Source organism: Mytilus edulis, chromosome 8 (assembly GCF_963676685.1).
Source record: "Mytilus edulis chromosome 8, xbMytEdul2.2, whole genome shotgun sequence".
In the NCBI taxonomy this organism is placed as follows: Eukaryota; Metazoa; Mollusca; class Bivalvia; order Mytilida; family Mytilidae; genus Mytilus; species Mytilus edulis.
The window spans coordinates 4836553-4859464 of NC_092351.1; the positions used below are offsets into that span (position 1 = coordinate 4836553).

The 22912-nt window shown below is 32.6% G+C and overlaps 1 protein-coding gene and 1 pseudogene across 2 annotated transcripts in view; one reads left to right on the forward strand and one right to left on the reverse strand.

Moving 5' to 3' along the window:
• LOC139484650 (sushi domain-containing protein 2-like) overlaps positions 1-22912 on the forward strand; it is a 50255-nt gene that overhangs the window by 1282 nt on the left and 26061 nt on the right. For both annotated transcript variants that reach the window (XM_071268480.1, XM_071268479.1), the window contains exons 2-7: positions 6346-6479; positions 7516-7854; positions 9100-9198; positions 10346-10511; positions 13122-13385; positions 14409-14590. In XM_071268480.1, coding sequence (XP_071124581.1) covers positions 6346-6479; positions 7516-7854; positions 9100-9198; positions 10346-10511; positions 13122-13385; positions 14409-14590 — 1184 coding nt within the window. The remainder of the gene's footprint in view (positions 1-6345; positions 6480-7515; positions 7855-9099; positions 9199-10345; positions 10512-13121; positions 13386-14408; positions 14591-22912) is intronic.
• Positions 17836-22070, reverse strand: LOC139484651 (uncharacterized; annotated as a pseudogene).

Here is a 22912-nt window from a genome sequence, read left to right on the forward strand (position 1 = left end):
GTAACAATTTTATAAGATGATTTCTTATATGAGTTATGGCCCCCAAACATGCTAAATGACGATTTATTGTCAATTACATTTTGTACTTATATCTCGAAAACTATAATATTTATAGATAAAAATTGTAATCACCAAAAAGAGACCTTTGATTATATTTTCATGTTTTTACTAGTAACTCGAATATTGTTATATATATGATAGATACTAGATTGATTGAAAAGTTATTCAGCTAAAACAGAAAACAAAACAAAACAAAAAAACAACAAAAACGATACAAGTGAAATAAAGAAAAATATTCGGCGATGCCTTATTATCTTTATAGCCCTTAACTGATAATTCAGGAACAATATTCGCGTTTTTGCATATCAGATAGACAACTATATACTATATATAGATTGTAAGAATTTGTTAACTGTTACAGTCCACTTGTAAAATGATCAACATACAAGAACTGTAAAAATACACCACAGAATGACTCCTTTAGCATGTTTAGGAGTTATTATACGACGATTTTGACTAATCTTTTGATTAATCATTAGATCAAGACTATGATGGATATCAACATGACAAATTATACGTTCGACAAATTATGGTTGCTAACTTTTATCTCATGTTTATCAGTGCATTTTTTATGAAGTACTTAAATATACTAGTAGTTAACATCGGAAACTAATAAATTTAACAGAAAAAGTTAGAATTTTTAATATGTATCTAATAATCTGTCAGATTAAGACAATCGTTAAATAATAACGAAATAGGCAATCATATGATAAATAAATAAAAATTAAAACTAGAAAATAAGAATTCGTGTGATAGAGACAAAAGTATGCATTACACCATACCAGTTATGGACTTACCCGATGGATTAATTTAACTACACGAACCATTGAATTCACGTATACCTAATTCGTCCGGACAAAAACTTATATATTACTCCTTTACATTGGCGCCTGATTTAGATAATCCTCTAAACATTGGCGCCTGATTTAGATATACCCCTTAACATTGGCGCCTGATTTAGATATTCCTCTAAACATTGGCGCCTGATTAAGATATACCCTTTAACATTGGCGCCTGATTTAGATATGCCTCTAAACTTTAGCGCTTTATTTAGATATTTGTCAAACACATGCGCCTAATTTAGATATTCTTCCAAACATTGACGCCTGGTTTAGATATACCCTTTAACATAAGCACCTGGTTAAGATATTCTTAAAAAAAAATTGGCGTCTTATTTAGATATTTGTCAAACACAGGCACCTAATTTATATATTCTTCCAAACATTGACGCCTTACTTAAATATACCTCTAACAATGGCGCCTTATTTAGATATTCCTCTAAACTTGGTGTCTGATTGAGATATAAATCGTGTAAACATTGGCGCATATTTTAGATATTAAGAGATGATATTCTAAATATTAGCATCTGATTTAGATATTCCTCTAAAACATTGCCTCCTGATTTGGAAATTTAAATAAAAACCTCAATTGTTACTGCATTAGGCGTCAGAATTAAAAGAAGCTGGTTATCAAAATGAGTAAAAGTAAGGGGATATAGTTACGATACTGTTGTCAGGTCATTAAAGATTGCATATTTTGGCTTTAACATTGATTCACTGATAGGGTCTTTGCATCGGAACTAAACACATTTATTTCTAAAAAAACAGTTGTTGGCATGACACGGGTTATGTTCTTCTCATATATTTTATGATAGTATGATACTAAACCCCTAACGGGAGGGATTGTACCTGATATTCATATGATGAAGACATAATCTTTCAATCAGTTTAATTGAGGTCTGGAGCTGGCATGTCAGTTAACTGCTAGTAGTCTGTTGTTATTTATGTATTATTGTCATTTTATTTATTTTCTTTTGTTACATCTTTTGACATCAGACTCGGACTTCTCTTGAACTGAATTTTAATGTGCGTATTGTTATTGTTTTACTTTTCTACATTGGCTAGAGGTATAGGGGGAGGGTTGAGATCTCATAAACATGTTTAACCCCGCCGCAATTTTGCGCCTGTCCCAAGTCAGGAGCCTCTGGCCTTTGTTAGTCTTGTATGATTTTAAATTTTAGTTTCTTGTGTATAATTCGGAGTTTAGTATGACGTCCATTATCACTGTACTATTATGCATATTTTAGGGGCCAGCTGAAGGACACCTACGGGTGCGGGAATTCTCGCTACATTGAAGACCCATTGGTTGCCTTCGGCTGTTATTTGCTCTATGGTCGGGTGGTTGTCGCTTTGACATATTCACCATTTCCTTTCTCAATTTTATTTTTTACAGAGTTTGTCTTTAGTGCCGTGTGGAGACAGTAGAGTGCCTCCCCGTGCTTAAGGTTTATGCTCTTATATTATACTAGATTATGGAGTGTGTGTCCGAGCGAGAACTTCTCTATGTTCATTACTTTAGGAATATCTATCAAAAAGTAGTATTTTAATATTCAGCCCCATTCATCTATTTAGTCAGACGTCAGTCGCTACCTTGATATACCCTATCTTTTGTTAAATTTGTCGGGTAACTTATGACAATAAGCATTTGACGTCTTGAGCCGAACAGTTTTATCATTTTTACACAATTTAATCTACTGTGTGATGGTTCATATTCTGGACGCCAGTCTTTGCTCCTTTGTAATAAATCTACATACCAATAAACAAATATGAAGCTTAGAAATGGAAAAATATTAAATACTAAACTCGTTCAAAGGGTATCTACACGTCTCAATCTTCAGAATCGCTTATCTAAAAATACTACAATAGCTAACGTTTTTAACAATAAAAATCGTGGTTACCCTTCTATCGATAAGTGTCATGCCAAAAAATGACTTACATGTCCCCGTCTTTCCACCAACAATACAGTAAGGTCCACATTTAATGGTCGCACATTTTCTCTAAATTTTGAAACTGATATTACTTGAAAAACAAACAGTATTATTTATTTACTCACATGAAACAAACCGGGATGCGGTATTCAGTACGTAGGTGAAACTGGGCGATATTTATCTAAACGCACGCAAGAACACCTGTATCGTTTTAAAAGACCCAATAAATTCAAAAGTATCATTTATCAACATCTTAAGAAGCACAGTCATCCTATTAAATATTTAACAGTTCAACCTTTAGAAGTAGTAAATAAGCAGCCTGGTGAATCTCATTCCAAGTTTGTACGATCACGAAAAATAAATGAATTAAATTGGATTAAAAAATTACAGACAGTCTACCCTCTCGGTCTTAATGATAATATCATGGGAATTGGCAATATATCAAGAACCGATTCTGTTAACATTTTGGATATAGTTTCTAAAACTGTTCGTAAAAATCGTTCTCATGGACGCAGAAAAAATCGCAATCAAACAAAATTTCGGACCAACCATACAAATATTTCGGACCTAATTTCCATTTCAAAAAACAACGGCAGACATTATCTGTTAACCAAGCTTTGTTCTTTACCTATAAATAAATTAAATAAAATTTTAGAGGATTGCAACACAATTTCATATTACAGTCCTAAGTATGAAATTGTCCAAATTATAATGGCATATTGTTATTCTAAACTGTTTCCAAAAATTGATCGCCCTGAAGATCATAAAAAACATTTTATTAAAATAAAGTATGTCAATAAAGGTTTTGATTTTGTAAATATTGCCGGTATTTTTAACGACCATTCTGTTAAAGACCAAATTCCTGGATATTTTGATAATACTGAACTCCCTCTCATTTGTTATATTTACAAGAAATCTACCCGAAAATATGTGTTTAATTATAGCCAATTGTGTAAAGATGTAAATATCACTGAAAATACACCTATGTCGTGTAATTGCAGTAATTCAGAATACACCTATGGACCAATTTCCCATGTTATAACAGGAGACCTTAACATCGTTCGCGACCGAGAGTTAAAATCATTCCTCAGTAAAGGACCTAAATATCGTCCCCCGTCAACTGTTAACTGGAATGAGTGTCGTAATATCATCAACGACTCACTCCGCGCCTACTGTTTGAAATGGGTAAAACGGGAAAAAGCTGACAAAAAATCTTTGGACTCTTTTTTTAATTCAGTAATGAAGATAGTTGATATTCGAATACAACATTTTAAAGAACATTTTACCCTCAACAAAAACTATAAAAACCCTATTTCGCGTATCAAAAATAAACTAACAGAACTAGCCAAGGAATTTGTTTTTGTCCCGGCTGATAAAGCTGCTAATAATATCATTATTGTTTGACGTAAATTTTATATAGAGGTTCTGCAAAAGGAAATCACGAATTCACCAACATTCCAACTGACTTCATTTTCAGAAAACGACATCTGTAACAAACATAAACTTTTAGCTACTTCTTTACAAGCAGAACCAAACACAATGAAAGTCCCAACTATGTACTGGCTTCCGAAGCTGCACAAAAAACCTTACAAATATAGATTTATTTCATCTTCCAGCCATTGTTCAACTACTAAATTGTCTGTTTTACTTACTAGTACACTTGGTACAATAAAAAACCTGATAATAAATTGTTCAAATAAGGCCTTTGAAAATAGTGGAATTAATTACTTTTGGAGTGTCAAAAACTCGTTGGAAGTACTTGATAAATTGCATGCATATATTGGTGATTTTGAATCTGTTCAAAGTTTTGATTTTTCTACCCTATATACCACTTTGCCTCATATTCTTATTAAGAAAAAATTCACATCCCTAATTAACTGGGCATTTAAAAAGTCGGAATGCGAGTACATATGTTCAAACTCTTTTAGATCATTTTTTAGTAGCAATAAACAAAAGAACTATGTCAATTGGACATGCTTTGATACTATTTATGCACTTGAATTTTTACTTGATAACATTTTTGTTCGCTTTGGAGATTCCGTATATCGTCAAGTTATTGGAATTCCAATGGGGACTAACTGTGCACCACTTATTGCGGACCTGTTTTTGTATTGTTATGAGTTACAATTTATGACTAAAATTAGCAAAGACCTATCAAAACAACATTTGATACCAAAATTTAACAATACTTTTAGATATTTGGATGATATATTGGCTCTAAATAATGACGACTTCAGTATGTATACTAAAGAAATTTATCCTGTAGAACTTACTTTAAATAAAGCTAATGATAACAATGACCACTGCCCTTTCCTCGATCTTGATATCTATATCATAAACGGGAAGCTTAATACAAAAATTTATGATAAAAGAGATGATTTTTCATTTCCTATTGTTAATTATCCATTTTTAGATGGTGACGTTCCCTTGTCACCATCTTATGGTGTTTATATATCTCAACTTGTACGATTCGCTCGTGTATGTAACAATGTATTAGATTTTAGCGAGAGAAATTTATGTATTACTGAAAAATTATTACACCAGGGTTTTCGATATCACAAACTGGTCAAAACATTTACTAAATTTTATCACCGGTATAAGGAAATAATTCGTAAATATAACTCAACATGCAGACATCTTATACGTTCAGGTATTTCACATCCAAAATTTTATGGAAATATTCTTTATAAAGCACAAAAATGTCAGTATTCTCCTCAGAAACTAACAAAACCTTTAAATAGACTTATTAAAAGGGGATATAGTTACGATACTGTTGTCAGGTCATTAAAGATTGCATATTTTGGCTTTAACATTGATTCACTGATAGGGTCTTTGCATCGGAACTAAACACATTTATTTCTAAAAAAACAGTTGTTGGCATGACACGGGTTATGTTCTTCTCATATATTTTATGATAGTATGATACTAAACCCCTAACGGGAGGGATTGTACCTGATATTCATATGATGAAGACATAATCTTTCAATCAGTTTAATTGAGGTCTGGAGCTGGCATGTCAGTTAACTGCTAGTAGTCTGTTGTTATTTATGTATTATTGTCATTTTATTTATTTTCTTTTGTTACATCTTTTGACATCAGACTCGGACTTCTCTTGAACTGAATTTTAATGTGCGTATTGTTATTGTTTTACTTTTCTACATTGGCTAGAGGTATAGGGGGAGGGTTGAGATCTCATAAACATGTTTAACCCCGCCGCAATTTTGCGCCTGTCCCAAGTCAGGAGCCTCTGGCCTTTGTTAGTCTTGTATGATTTTAAATTTTAGTTTCTTGTGTATAATTCGGAGTTTAGTATGACGTCCATTATCACTGTACTATTATGCATATTTTAGGGGCCAGCTGAAGGACACCTACGGGTGCGGGAATTCTCGCTACATTGAAGACCCATTGGTTGCCTTCGGCTGTTATTTGCTCTATGGTCGGGTGGTTGTCGCTTTGACATATTCACCATTTCCTTTCTCAATTTTAATGTTTTAATGGTCGCTTTAATTCTATTTCAGTTTCAAATGGAGATGAAATATTTCCATTAACTGGTAATCCTGTGACTAGAGGTGAAGACAAAATAAATCACAAAGTCACACTTCCGTCTAACATCAAATTTCCATTCATGGGAACCATATACAAAGATCTTTATGTATGTTTAAACACATTACTATCTTTAATGATATATTTGATTTAAATAGCATATTCGTATGCTGTAATATTAGAACATATTGGACATACATGTATTCAAAATATCTTCTATATGCCATGGCATTGTCAGTTTATTATAGCCAGACTATTTGCTGGGTATTAAAATGGAGATTCAAGTCGGTATAAAGTTTAACAATTTAATAAACGATCCAACAAGAATATAAACGATGTTACAATATTGAGTCCGGTGTTGACGGTTTAAGAACCTATCTAAAACTGAATATAAATTATTTTTAAGAAGTATATAAAACAGAATAATTTAGAAATACATGTAACAACGGATTAGGCAATTATTGTCCATTGTTCAGATAATCTGCTAAAACTGTCTTTGACACGTAGATACGAAGTCCATTATCGGATTAGTAGAAACATACATTTTAAACCAAAGATAATTGTGTGGGAATATTTAAGCTAAAAATGACAATTAAAAGATATAGTAATTAAAGTCAGAAAGATGATAGTCCAAATAATTAGCATGCTTTTCGTCCGGTCATATTATTGTCGATTAATGAGTTTGACTGTCCCTCTGGTATCGTTCGTCCCTCTTTTCTAAATATGAACAATTCGGATTAATTCTCACCTGGAAATAAAAGGCACATTTTCCATTTAAAAAGGTGTTTTAATGAAAGAGCAATTAAAGATTAAACGTAATACATTTTCTATATATATATATATAACATAAAAAGAACAACACTAAAACAGACCACCATCACCGACTCCTCTAAGCAAATGAACCTTCAAACAAAGTTGAAGAAAACATCGAACAAGATATGGTTTAGATATGTTCATTTGACAAATTCACAACATATGGGGTTAAATCATTTTTACGTCATTCTTATATCACCTTTGAAAATGTAGAGCATGTTTTGTAAAAGTAAAATTTACAATTTAAATCTAGATGTGTACCTTAATCTTTGTAAACAGCTTTTAATATGATTCTGAATTTGCTTTCATTGTTTACATTTTATTCTATTAAGGTATCTAAAGATGGTCTTGTTGGATTTGCTTCCCAGACACTTCATCAAACCGAAATATTTACTGACACTCTGACCAAAGATGACCCGGCTTTCGCTGCTCCGTATTATTTTCCTGCCCAGGACATTGGTTCTAAATTGAATAAAAAGCCGTACACTGGTCAGGTTTTGTATAGAGAAGGATCTGATATATCTGCAGGGGAATTATCAAACTACTCCTCTATAATTAGGGAATCTATGGTGGGGTTGGAATACCAGTTCGAGGCTTCATATGCTTTGGTGGTCACGTGGAAGGAAGTCATTTCTAAAACTGACGTTGTTAAAGGTTGTAGCTCGTGCAAGGTACTTTGGGAATTAGCAAGTATTGTACATCTGTTAGGATACTATTCAACCAATTAAGTGAAAGGTTACATCAGTAGTCCATTTTAAAATTAACGACTGTATTTTATATTTTTAACAGATAGAAACGTTTCTTAGTAGCACAAATTTCGATCCTGCAATATGTAGAACGATCAGGCTATACTTTTCGACTCAAATAATTAAATATATTTAACACTCTTAAACGTGTCTGATTCACGCAAACGTGTCCGATTCACGCAAACGCTTCTCACCCCCCCCCCTCCAAAAAATTACCCACCAAAAAAACCCGTCACCTTTAAATTTTATATCGCCCAAACATGCCCGATTTCATATGCGATTGACTATGTTCGATCTTTTTTTTTTTTTAAATGGACACGATCGGGCGTTAATAAAATCTGACATGCTTTTTACTCCCTTTTACAACTAAATATATTATGGAGTTCAGTGTTGTTATATGCACACGTTTGGGGGAATCGGACACGTACCTGAGTGTATACTGAATCTTAAGTTACCGTTTGATTTACATGTTATATCTACTAGCATTTTTATGAATTTTATTAGCAACTACGTTACATACCTTTGCACTTCTATATCATGTGCATATTAAATTTGCGTTATCTCGGAAATTACCTACCCTTTTTAATCGATATCTATATGGCATCCTGCATTCTGTAAAATCTCATAACAGGTCCGAGAACACAATTATTTCGTAGTGCATTTCTTTTAGAACATAAATGAAAATAAAAAAAATCCCACCTGCGCTTTCTCAAAGAAATTTTTACAGTGTGTTGTACTACTTTTGGGACAAATTATATCAAAATTATAGAAAACTTCATCGGCTCTAACTCAAAATATGGACAATTCTATGTTTAGGGCGTCTTGAAATCTGTTGACAGCTTCCGAAGTGCTAATTTTTAACCTTTTTCAGCTGGACCAAATAACTACTTTCCTTTAAAATTCTGGACCCAAATTTTTTTACAGTGTAATTTCACCCCCTACTTGCAATTTGAGGCATTAAACATGGAGAAATAAATTTGGAAGGGGTATAAAAATTAATGGCAAGTAACCCACTGTAAACACTAGGGACTATATTCGAACAACGAAAATCAAGGGACGACAATTGTGGTCTCGGACCAACATCTGTGAGATGGTCAAGTCTTGGAGTCCAATGCTCTTATTTATTACATGATGAACATAGTTTATATGCAAATAAAGGTATTTTTTCAGAATAATACATTTCAATTGGCAATGTTGACCGATGGTACTTTGAGTTTTGCTATGTTTAACTATGTGAAAATGGATATAACAATGGATAAGTTTACTCAGGTAAGAATTGGCAATATTTAACAAATTTAAACCCATAGCTTAACTCGACGTGCACACACGGTTAAAAGTAAAATAACATTTAGAATGGAAACGAGGAATGTGTCAGAGAGACAAAGAGCAAAAACTATTATAAGGCCACCAATACATCTTTAACGCAGTGAGAAATGCCCGTACCTGCAAAATTGTTTTGTGAGATTTCACCCTTCCTCCATACCTCTAGCCAATGTAGAATAAACACACATATACATGTAGCAACATAACCCAAATCATGCCAACAACTGGTTTTAGAATAAACGTGTTTATTTCCGATGCAAAGACCCAATAAATTAACCAATTTATGTCTATTATGTACAAGGGAAGTTACCAATTTGGTACTGAAATTTTCAAATTTACAAATTATGCAGCATGCAGCATGCGGTATGGGCTTTGCTCATTGTTGAAGGTCGTACGGTGACCTATAGTTGTTAATGTCTGTGTCATTTTGGTCTTTTGTGGATAGTTGTCTTATTGTCAATCATACCACATTTTCTTTTTTATAACTTATTCATCAATTGAAATAAAAAAGATAAAAATATGTACAACTGATTTTAGCGCTCTATTATGAAAGAAATTTTTATATATTCAAATAAATATACAACTAGTACAAATGGTACAATTTTCTCTGTTTTACACTTAAAGTAATAGAATCTTATAAGAAGCTACAATCTCAATCTCTAATATCCACCTATTTTTATCACGTACAGTCAAAGTCTTGTGACCATACTAAAAGAGTAGCGACTACTTATAAACCACAATGCTAGCTTTACCATTGCTCTTCCAAAGTGTCTCTTTTCTCATATTAGAGATTCCTTTAGGACATTCCCTCACCTTTGACCAGGCACATAAGTTTTCTCGCCAAATATCTTATCTTTCTATGTTTTATTAAAGTACTAAATTGTCTTGTTTGAGAAAGGCAAAAATTCATACTTTGTGAATGGAAACGCGTATTAAGATAAACAAATCTCTGAAAGTGCATTACCAATACACAAGATTTTGTTATTCACTAAATATAGGTATAACAAGTTTTGCACCTGGTTTTTTTTCAACAGAGAAAGGAAACCTGATAAAAGTAGATCAATAATTAATAATTTTGATTTTCTTATGGTAGTCCGGTTTTAATGCTGGTGACGGAAGGGGATACACAACCGCCTTAAATGATGAACAATTGAAATATGCTGTGAACAATTATGGAAGTGATACAAAGGGGAGGTATATCTACAGAATAGACGGAGAACAAATACAACATGGGGGATGCTCTAACGATTCACGTGGAGGTAATATATACCTATATATTTTCTTAGGTTTATCAACAAATAAGAACCATATCTGATGATATCAACTAGTTCTTGGGTTGCAAGTCATTCTTATTAAACAGGTCGAGAACTCTAGATTTTCTGACGTCAGAATATATTTGCATAGTAATTTCCAAAACACAAGGCCAATATGGCCTTGAAAAACTGACCAATCGACTCAATGAACTACAATGCATTGTGGGCTACTACGAGTGAACTACTACTTAAAACACGTGGAATTAGTGGGAAAACAGTCAACTAATATATTGTCTGGGACTCTCATTACCAAAGTTTTTATTCTGCAAATATATTTAATGTAAAATACATAACGTAATCTTCAATTTGCATGCTCAGATTAAAAAAATATTGTTTATTGGCTTCACGATTCGACTTTCTTTTTCGCCTTGCAAAAGTAGTTGAACCGGTTTTGTGCATTGTTATGAATTGAACCTGCATTTATTTCACGACATGACACAGTGAAATATCCAATTAAGTGACCACTGTCCAGTAAGAAAGTCATTGAGCTCTTTTAAACCTGTATAATGTCATTCCAAAATCATTTCTGCCTCAGAGGGTTGTTTTATCGTTCGGCTGCTGTCCTGTTGACATATGTAAAATGTCTCCAATATTAAAAGTCTCTGGATCATAGTGGGTGCCATATTACCTATTATTTTTTTTCTAAAACGTGCTTTGTATATAGGAATAAGAAGATGAGGTATGAGTGCCAAATGAGACATCTTTCCAACAAAGACATAATTAAGTAAAGTAAGCAGTCATAGGTGCAATGCTGAGAAGTAAGCTATTTATGACCCTAAAATTACTTGTGTAAAACAATCCAAACAACAAAAAACAACAAAAAAAACCCCGGCCCAATTAAATATATAAAAGGACAAGAAATCTATCCCATAAAAAAAAGATATATTGTATAGGAGCATGTATTTCAGTGGTTGTCGTTTGTTTATGTGTTACATATTTGTTTTTCGTTCATTTTTTTTTATATATATAATTAAGGCCGTTAGTTTTCTCGTTTGAATTGTTTTACATTGTCATATCGGGGCCTTTTATAGCTGACTATGCGGTATGGGCTTTGCTCATTGTGGAAGGCCGTACGGTGATCTATAAATGTTAATTTATGTGTCATTTTGGTCTCTTATGGACAGCTGTCTCATTGGCAATCATACCGCATCTTCTTTTTTATTATAGATCCAACGCTGCAATTTTCACAAAACATATCAAATTTTCCACGTTGTCGCACATACATACGGTTAAATCATTACAGCTTATTTCTAATGCATGTAGAGCAAAACTTTGTTAGCTTGTTTGATTTGTTTGTTTATTGTACAAAATATAAGATATAAAAGTTAAACTATGCCTATATATATATATTGTTTAAAGATGTCAATCTTTTTTTCAAAGCTTGTATAAACAATTATACAAACAAAGCAAGCAAGCCAACCAAAGTTTTACTTTGCAGGTATAAGAAATCAGCTGTAATGATTTTATTCAGTTTGGCAAATTTCCGAGCCAGTTAAAAAACAAACAAACTGAAACTACAGTTGCTGACTTCACTACCTTCAAAACAAAGGGAACAGTTTGGAAGTCCCATATACTGAAATGTGACAAAAAAATACTTATAGATTTTGTTAACACTGCCATGTATGTAAATATTTCTTCGCCTTTTTTACGAAAACAAAATTCAAGGATCCCACATTTGCCTTTAATTATCTACTAGTATACGAACATTGCTGTACTCGTGAATATCAGCACTGTACTCGTGAATATCAGCACCGGCTGTTATCGACGGCTTACTTTAAACTAGTAAGTTTGTATCATGGGTAATTGTGTTTTTCGCTGTTGTTTCGTTGCTGTCTGGTGGACAAATACATGAAATCTTTGTGTCATTATCAAACATGTTAATGGCTATATATCTGGTAATTCAAACCTTTTTTTCTTCGCATAGAAACAACTCTTCGTTAATCTGAGCATGGAAGTAATACTTTATATCACGAACTATGAATGAGGATACACAAAATGAAAAACTAAGCGAAATTGTGAATCCCGCATTGCACGAAAAAATGTGTTGTATTTCATTAAATAACACGTGTTCTCGGTTGATTGTAAACACGTAGTAGTCCATCATGCATTGTGACTCATTTAGTGGATTGGTCAAAAACCTAGGTAAAAATAAATTGCGTCACATGTAAATAAACAATTACATGTGCGAGAACATTAGTATGCTAATTTATGCATTTCCATATAAGGTAGTGGTCCCGACCTGTTAAAGTAAAATGTGATTTATTAAGTAGTGACTTTATTGATAGCATTTCTTGTCATCGAATATACCTAAATATACAATAGACTTCATTTAAATAGAATATATCGTATATGGAGAATACATTAAATTGTTCATGTCTACAGGCCAAAGCATAATTTTATTTTTAAGTATGGAACATTTCCCCAAATTCAAAAAAAAAAAATGTGATGCGGAATTACAAAATATTCACTTTGAATTAAAGATGATGAACATTTAAGAAGAATATTTTATATTTTTGTATATAATATGTACTTATATATTTTATGACATATTTGAAGGTGTCCTAACCATTCATCCAGCATTCGCCGGGATGCTTGGTGGTAAAATGTTAGATATATCTGGTCCATGCATGCCACCTGGTTCACTTCTAACACAAGTTAAGTGTAGATTTGGAGGCAAAGATGATTTTATCACATACGGCTATAAAGTTAATTCTATGAAGGCAAGGTGTTCTGTTCCAAGGATGTCAATACGTGGATGGATAACGGTAGAAATGTCAATTAATAACAGACCATATTCACACAGTACTAAAATCCTAATAGGTAGGTTTAATAGATACGAATAGACAACATTCACACAGTGCAAGATCTTGGTATGTTCAGCAGATAAAATAAACATGATTGTTATACATGTCCTTGGCATATTTAATAGTACACTTCAGCTGTTGAAGACTATATTGTGCCCCTTCTCTGTCCTGGACATCTTTTTGTTATTTCATTTATCAATCTCATGAATATTTGATAGGCCCTAGCAGGGGTACGGATCAAGCCATTTTAAAAGGGTGAAGTTTAACCCAGGACAAAGGGGCATATCATTACAAATAAGATTCCTAAATGTATTCCAACAATTAGATCGGGATTCACAGATACGTAAATTTATGAAAGCTCTGGGACGAACATTAGAGGAGAATCTAATTATACCAGATGTGTGTAAACTAGGTAGGAAATGGGAAAATGTCATGGGAAAGCTGCGTTATATATCTGAAATTTGTTCATCTTAAATGTATTTACTTGAAAGAACAATTACGAAAGACACGTCTTTCCTACGGTCCATGTCGTGTTTCTTATTAAAAGTTTATATTCGTGTATTAGTTGCACTTCCATTCGGAGATGAATGGTATAGTTTAAACATATTTCATTGTTCAAACATGACAAATGGATTAGACACAAGTTATACAACTTTAAATTAACGTTTATTTCCTCAAAACCAACAAAATGTTTTAAAATAATAAGTTTCACTAAATCTGATTTCAAATATCTACATATTAAAAGGATCGTCTTACGAGACGCCAATTGTATACTAGTATCCATAGTATTGATCATTATTCAAGAAATGTTTGCTAATCATTAACACAAATTACAAACTTAATATAATACCACATTTATACAAATCTCAGTTAGAAGACAATTTGTATATAGTCACATAGGTTTCCTATCAACTTTTAGGATACTGTTAAGCCATATGGTTTTTTTTTACTAACACATTTATAAGATTTACCATGCATGCATAAAGGTGTCTTTATTTATTTAGCACTGTTCATATAAGTCAACGTATACTATTTACAGTTCATCCTGGCAGAGTATCAAAAAAGGAGAGATTACATTTACTTTACATGGGAAAGGGACAGGGATGGAACGAGACAGCCACGACACAGCTAACGTTGAAATGGAATAGTTCTTTGTTGACAGATAATAGAAATGCAAACATCAGTATTTCTTTGATGGGTTATAAGGAAGATAATAACGAGGTGAGTCATGGCGCGGTTTTCCAATGTACAATATGATGAATGTATTCTTCCAATTCTATCCTTTTTGAACATAGATGGACATATGTAAACGACATGTTGATGCTCGAATCCGACGCGTCCCTTGGTATTGTATCTGTTTACATGAGCATTAATATTCAATGTAAAAACTTCCTTTATATTTCAAAGTAAGAACAATTTATTTGGTTGATGTCATGTGAGTCTGAAAATGTTGATATGCCAGTGTCAATTTGCAAGATTTATAAGTACTTGTACTGGTTTATAACTAAAAGAAAAACTGCATTCCAAAAACTAAATACAAATGTAATATACATTATAGTGATGTAAAATTGAGAATGAAAATGGGGAATATGTCAAAGAGATAACAACGCGACCATAGAACAACCGAAGGCCAACAATGATGTAGTTTATTTTTTTAATTTAACTTAAACAAAACATTGTGGTCATTTTTAAACACCATCTAGTATGGTGTATAGCTATTTAATCATTTATATTTAATGTAATCTACTGTATAATTAATAATATATATATTATGTATATGCTCGGAAACGGGGCCTTTAGTTGGATTTAATAAATATTCTTATTCTACCGCGATATGATACTTACTTTTATCAGAATTGTAAGATATCAAATACATTTATATATATATATATATATATATATATATATATATATATATATATATATATATATATATATATATATATATATATATATCAAACGTCTGAATAATAGTCAACGATTTTTCCCACGTGGGAGCTGGATCGTTACAAGTAACGATACATGTACACAATAAAATAAATTATATAAACGCCTAAAAAGTGTACATAACAACACCAATGATATAAAAAGAAACTATAAATGTAATTATTTATAAATATTTCGGATAACAGATATCCTTCGTCAGTCAGATTCTGATGTTAAATGAATCATCTTTAAGTCTTCTTAGATTAAACATTTACTAAATCTTGAAATTTATACAATAAAAAAGGCAAACCGAACATCAGTTAAGACGCTTGCACCATTCTAAAAATTTGTTGAATATGACATAGGTTATATGACTAATTACATCAGACAGTTCACATATATGCTTTAAATAAAAATAATAATGTGCGATGTGAACTAGCACAATTTTAAAGCTTTAACGGTGTCGATATTATGTTGTTACAAGAAAGATTGCGTCAATAAGAATTCCAAATAAACAGCACTGAACGGTCTAAATTTCTAAATATTTCAGATTTGACAACTGAAGTGTAGTTACATTAGAGTCTGCGATGTTTAAAACAAACGGCCGTTAAAATATAATAACAAATTTTGACTAAAGTAAAATAGTTGGACGTGGCCACCATCAGGTTCTAAAGTGTGGAGTTGGTGGATCCAAAAGTTTTCTCTTCTCCTTCTCGCCGTGGTGTCCCATTCGGTGTTGACTTCTATAATTTGGAAAGTGACATTATCAAAAAGATGTTTCGTTGAACGAAGATGTCTTGTGAGAGGACAGTTTTTGTTGGTTTTGTACGATGAACGATGGTTATTGAGCCGAATATTAAATTTGTCCATTGTTTCTCCCACATACTGAATCGTTCATCGTACAAAACCAACAAAAACTGTCCTCTCACAAGACATCTTCGTTCAACGAAACATCCTTTTGATAATGTCACTTTCCAAATTATAGAAGTCAACACCGAACACCACGGCGAGAAGGAGAAGAGAAAACTTTTGGATCCACCAACTCCACACTTTAGAACCTGATGGTCTTAACGAAAAAGACGAAAAAAGATACAGGAAAGATAAAGAATAATTTAAAACAAAGCATCGTCCTTTTTATCCCGTAATATTGGCCAATGGACGTTGCTAACTTCAACTACCAATTATGTATTTTTAAGGTAGCTAAATCCAAGTGCAACATGTACATTGAGCTGCAAAATTTTCTTATTTTCAAAGCAGCTAAATGCAAGAGGTCATATACATTGAGCTGCAAAATTTTCTTATTTTGAAGGCAGTTCAGTGCAACACAGACGTTGAGCTGCAAAAGTTTCTTATCATCTACATCCGATTTCACCTGGATAGATGCACGCTTGATAAAGCTAGTTGGTCTAGCGAAATATTGCGTTTATTTTCATCATTTTGTAAATATTTTAAACATTCTTATATTTACATACTAACCCGTACGAAATATTGAGACGTAATCCGCCTGGTTTCGAGGCGTAAACCTGGCGTAAATGGCAGTTACGTGACATTAGCCAGGCGTCATAGAGCAGGAAACGTAAAATTTGTGTTTGACCTGGCGTAATTTTTATGGAATTGAAATGATATCCAGGCGTCAATCCAAAAGAAACCAGGCGTACATGCTTTTGTGAGACGTAAGAAAATTTGATAATTAAAATAGGAGGCGTATTGTTGGACTCTAACTTTTTCTCAACTGTTGAGAGGCGGAAAGTTGGACTCTAACTTTTTAGCCAAATACTGAGAGGCGTAAAGTTGGACTTTAACTTTTTATCAATAAATAAGAGACGTAAAGTTTGAACTTAACTTTTCTAAAACTTTTTATAAACTGATTTTAAAATATCTTGTTCTTTTAAATACCTGCATATAAAGGACTTTACACACATAAAATCTATTAACTGTTTATTTCATAAAACTTAATATATAATAATATATAATACATAATATAAACAATGTCAGAGCATGATATTTATAAATTATAACAATTTCAGGCATAATTTTTTTTCAATTGATTTAGTTTTCATCTTTTACATAGAATAGCCATGGTAGTAGCACAAAGAATCAATGGAGCAAAACAAATTCTTGGTTTTCCCGATGGAATGGTTTTAAACTATCAATTTTGGGGCCCTTTATAGCTTGTTGTTTGGTGTGAGCAAAGGCTTTGTGTTGAAGGCCGTACATTTTGGATGGAGAGTTGTCCGATTGGCACTCACACCACATCTTCCTATATCTATCCACATACAATGCATCTGAAGGCAAATTATCCTCCCTAACTATGAATAATAAAGTCTTTAAAATTTTAGATCTTAAATAGTGAAAATGAAAATACAAATTGTACATTACAATTTTTTTTATACCAACAGACAACTATCAACCAGCATTAAAATGATTTGAAATTCGGTAAATACATGTAGCAGGCAAGCTACTGCCTTTACAATAATAAAAATTCTACAAATACCTCAAAAATAAAGACACCAATTTAGTAGATGTGAGTGAAGATTACTCTCAGTTAATGAAAGTTTAAGTTCAAAACCAAAATTTACAAATCTCTCATCATGCTCATACTGAAAATAGTATCAATACGTACACTTCCAATGGAATTAAATTTAAATGCCACAATCAGTTTGAGAAAGGCATGAGCTTATCCTTATGCAATTAAACATTTCTTAATACCAGATATGTTTGATTTAATTTTACTTTTATTGACATTTGTTATGATGATTGTTTAATCTGATTCTAGTTTATTTGGAAAATTACAAACATGACCAGATGGTTGATTTTCATCAAGATTAATAAATATACAGCTGGATTTAATGTTATGTACCGGTAAAATATCCAATTCTTCTGTTATAGTGACTGATAAAATGTTACTTTCAGTGCGATAATTCACACATTTCAACACACTCACAATGGCCACCCAATCCTTCTCATCATTTTCATGTATAATCAGAAATGAATTTACAAGCCCATGATGTACACTATTTCCTCTTGTGTACGAGATACATGAATTATCTCTTTTTACCATTCTTTTGTATAATTTTCCATACACTAACATGTCATTTATTTCCAAACGATGAAAACTGGGAAAAGTGTCATTACTAGGCATTTCACCTAAATAGTTTTTTAATGCAGTAAACTCTTGAATGTTCAGCTTTGTTTCTTTAATACTACCCAGAATAAAAACTCCATCTGAAATTTTACTTTGCCTTTTTAAAAGATAAGGATTCTCAATAGAATAATATATGTCTGATTCAGCTGATCCCTTATCTATACATTTCTGCTTAAGTTCAGGTAATTTTTGTACAAAAGAAATCCCTGTTGTTATCTGGTTATCTATACATTGTGTTCCTCTTATCATTTTTAAGATGGCCCCATTTTTGTCTTCAAATGAAAAGCAGCTGTGAGTATAGAGTGGTCCTAAATATCTTACACTGTCTGCCAAGTGAATCAACTGATGTAAATTCAGTGTCATGTAACATTTATCATAGAGTGTTGAAAAATGGCGACAAAAAGTGAACATCATATTTTCCGCAAGATCCAACTCTTGATCAGAGGACCCACATTTTAAAAGAATATGCATAGCATTAACCAATAAAATATAATGTGAAAACCTCTGGGTATCCAAAATTCCATACAAAACTGAAGGTCCATAAAAGAGTAAAAATGAGCGGTATTCAGAAGCTTTCCAATATTTCAAATCATTTTGAATGGATCTGGGAAGTCTGGAGATATCCAAGGTCGGTCGTATTTTTGCAAGTTTTTTGTCAACCTCACTGACAAGCAAGTGAAAGTTAAAATTTCTTGACGAATGTGCTTTAGAAAACCAGAGGTTAAGAAGAAGTTTTTGTACACCAAGTAATACCCCATGCATATAGTCAATTGCAGTTCCATGGATAATATCCAGGAAGGTCCTTTTATACCTTCAACTGTTGATACTTTTCTTCCACCTAACTTCTCTGTCACACATGCTTTGGCATTCTTAATTACGGAGTTTACAGTCCTTTCAGGGCCTTTTGGTGAATCATCTTTATATGGAAACACCATTGCATGACCCTTTCCAACTTTTGCACTCTCCCCTTTTTGAGTGCATTTCCAGCAACTAAATGAACCATTGTATTGAATACAATTGCATAAAAGACATCTTGCTGGAAGATCTGCTGTTCCACAGAAGAGGTAGCCTTTGCAATAAAATGTCCCTTTGTCTGGAGAAAAGAATTCTATTCCTTCACTAAACTTGATCATGGATTGAAGAAATGGCTTAAGAAAGGTACCCATTGATGGTTTTTTTCTATCAAACCAAAGTGCTGCTAATATCATGTTCTCCTTTTTCATGCGTAATTTATACGGTAACTCATTAATTACTAAATATACAGGCCAAATAGAAACACCACTACTCTTAAAAACTGGTGCTCCATCTGTATTAAACGTAAATGACACATTTTCTGGATAGCTCAATGGACCGTTGTTTGATAAATAAGATTTGTACAATTGACCATCATAGATATCTTTATAAATTCCATCTGGTACATCTCGAGTGAATCTGTGTTGAAGCAAATTAAAGAAACCTTCCTGTGCCATTAAATTTTTAATCTGATCCACAACGGGTATTTCTAAGAAGTATGACTTATCTTTTAGAGTAAACGATTTTTTGCAGTGTTGATGAGGACAAATATTGACAGTTTTGTCCTCAATGTATCCAACGCAATATTTACAATAGTAATGATGAACAAGAGGATTCCGTAAGTTTTTGAAAAACATTTTGTATTCATGTAAACTTGTATACAGTCTATGACCCTGAGGTAAAGCAAGAGCTATAATGTTCAAAAGCTGTTGCACTGCTTCTATTAGATTATGCTTAGTGCAGAATACTGCCAGCAATAACATAAAAGCACCCAAATTCACAGAGCATCCATCATAAAGAGGCTGATTGTCCTGGTCAGTTTTATCTTCATGTAAAAGTGAATCGACTATATCATCAATGTAATCCAAATCATCATACATATCATCTTCTGTCTCCAAGTCAACAACTGATTCGACTGATTCAAATATTTCATTAATTATATCTTCCTGACTTTGATAAGTATCTGCTTCAATAAGAAAATTAGAAAGGAATTCTCTGTCTTCATTGTCTTTTCTGAAATCCTGCAAAAATTAAAAAAAGAAATACTGACTTTTATCATCTCTGAAACAATCAATTATTAACAATTCAAATGATTCAGGCAATTTTGGTGATCTGCATCAATTGGTACAGAAATAAGTTCAGGTACTGGACCATTATATAACATTTATAACAAAGTAACAATATGGGCAAAAATTTGACAAAAAATATATCCCCAACCACACATTATTATACCTGTTATAAACAACTAAATTGTCCATACTAGTTGGTCAATACACATTTTCTACTACATGTAACTACTACTATTTTCTTGCTTACAGACTGACAGAAAATTGGAATTTGAGAACTGTAATAAATGTTAGCTTGGAATATTACACTTCTATAATAATAATATAATAAATTCTTTATTTAAAGAGGGTGAACTCAGTGGGTTACAATAAACTAATCTTCCCTGAGGCCCTCACATACACATAACAATACAATCAAAACTTATATTTATACATAGTTAATTTACAGTCATGTAGTCATCTTAGATACTGTAAATTAAGAAATTATTGAGATGTTTTTATTATGTCTGGTAATAATCGCAATAAAAAAAAACATGCATTTTGAAATTTTTTATATGAAAGATACCCCAGGGTTTTTCTGACTATCCCAAAATTTAAAATCACATTTTTGTCTAATGAATGACAAAATTGCAATAATTTCTAAATTTACAGTAATACGTTCAAGTGCCAACCCTCTTTTAGAATATAAGATTAGATACAACAATTAAAATGATTTACTGTGTGGAAATAACTGTGCAACCATGCTCTAGGCATATTTATGAGGACTAGATTTTACTATGAAACTACAAAATTTACCTTTCCTGGTTCAATAATGTTTTCCACAATATCTTCATCATCACTATTTGTTTCACTACTATCCACTTCTGACTGCAGAGTCTGAAAATTAAAGGTTCTACATAATATAATTGTTTTCACATTGATTAAAAAAATATATGTTTTATCCAAAAAAAATCTAAATCTAAAATAACAGGAAATCTAGATTGTCTAAGTTTGCAAACATCATAATTAAATGTTTTCGCTTGGATACAATATTACAAAGATTTTTCTGTAAGTCAAATTTATTTAAGACACATCTTTGCAGACCACTCTAATAGAAATTTAAACATACATGTACTAGCAATAGACAACTTTCAAGTTCGATGCATTTCTTTCAAAAACTCTGGTTTTAGTGAACATCATTTGTGCTTTTAGGGGCAATGTCACTTCTGTTCCAATGTTGAGTGAGTGGTTGGAAAACTCTAATGCTATATGATTGCACTAATTAAGTGCCAAATTAAATTTTTATACTTGACTATCAACATTGCAGTCATAAGGGAGTTGTAATTAAGTACTTACAAAACAAACATATTTCTAGTTATCCTGCACAATGACACCATAAAGACGCACATAAAAGAGTTTTTCCTGTGAAGGATGACCTTAATAGGCAGTATTGTAATATTGAAATTAAGCAATGCTTTTGTCTTTAAATATTTACCTTTCCTGGTTCAATAATGTTTTCCACAATTAAATCTTCATCATCACTTCCTGTTTCACTGCTATCTACATTTGGCTGCCAAGTTTGAAAAGTATAGAATATATATATCAAATTGTATTCATGTAGAAATCAGCATCATAGTGCTTACAGTTATCAGAGTCTGATTTTTAGGATGTTAGCGTCCTTTCCTATCCATTAAAGGAGCTGCATTAATGGTTTCACAGAGGCAGATTTAGGGAGAGGCCCAGGCAGGGCCGTAACTAGGATTCAAATTCAGGGGTTCGGGGCTGCCGATTGAGGCCCCCATAGATAGGGGTTGGGACCCAGCCCCCGCTGATTTTATTTTCTCAGTAAAATGGCTAAATGACCCGTTTTCTTTCGATTTCCCTTCTTTCAGAAACATCAATATTGCTTGAACCTGGAAGCATTTTTTTGAAAAACAAGCTGATATTGCTGTTCGGGGGTGAGTAAAGGCTCCGTCTTGAAGGCCGTACTTTGACCTATAATTATTAAGGCAGCACTCGAACCTGCAAAGTGGAAAGGGATTAATATAAGTTGCAAAACTTGTTTCCCAATCCACTATAAATAATTGTCGAAAGCAAAGTTTCATATGTGTTCTCGTACAAATACTGAGTAACAGACGGACGGCCACTGGAAAAAAATAAAATTAGACGAATACTGAAACGGTTCACTATCGATCAAAAATCCAGACAATGACAGATATATCACGTATCATGATAACACTTGTAAAACTGTAAACTTGTCTTGTTTATGATATAATTGAAGTTCTTCATGTCCAAATTGTCAATATTTCATTTTATTGACTTTAAAATTTGGTACAGAAAATTTCTCATTAGGTAGTTACAGCCCTGCCAGCAGGCCCGGCCCCCCTTCGGGAACAAAATTGGTTGCTTATAGGG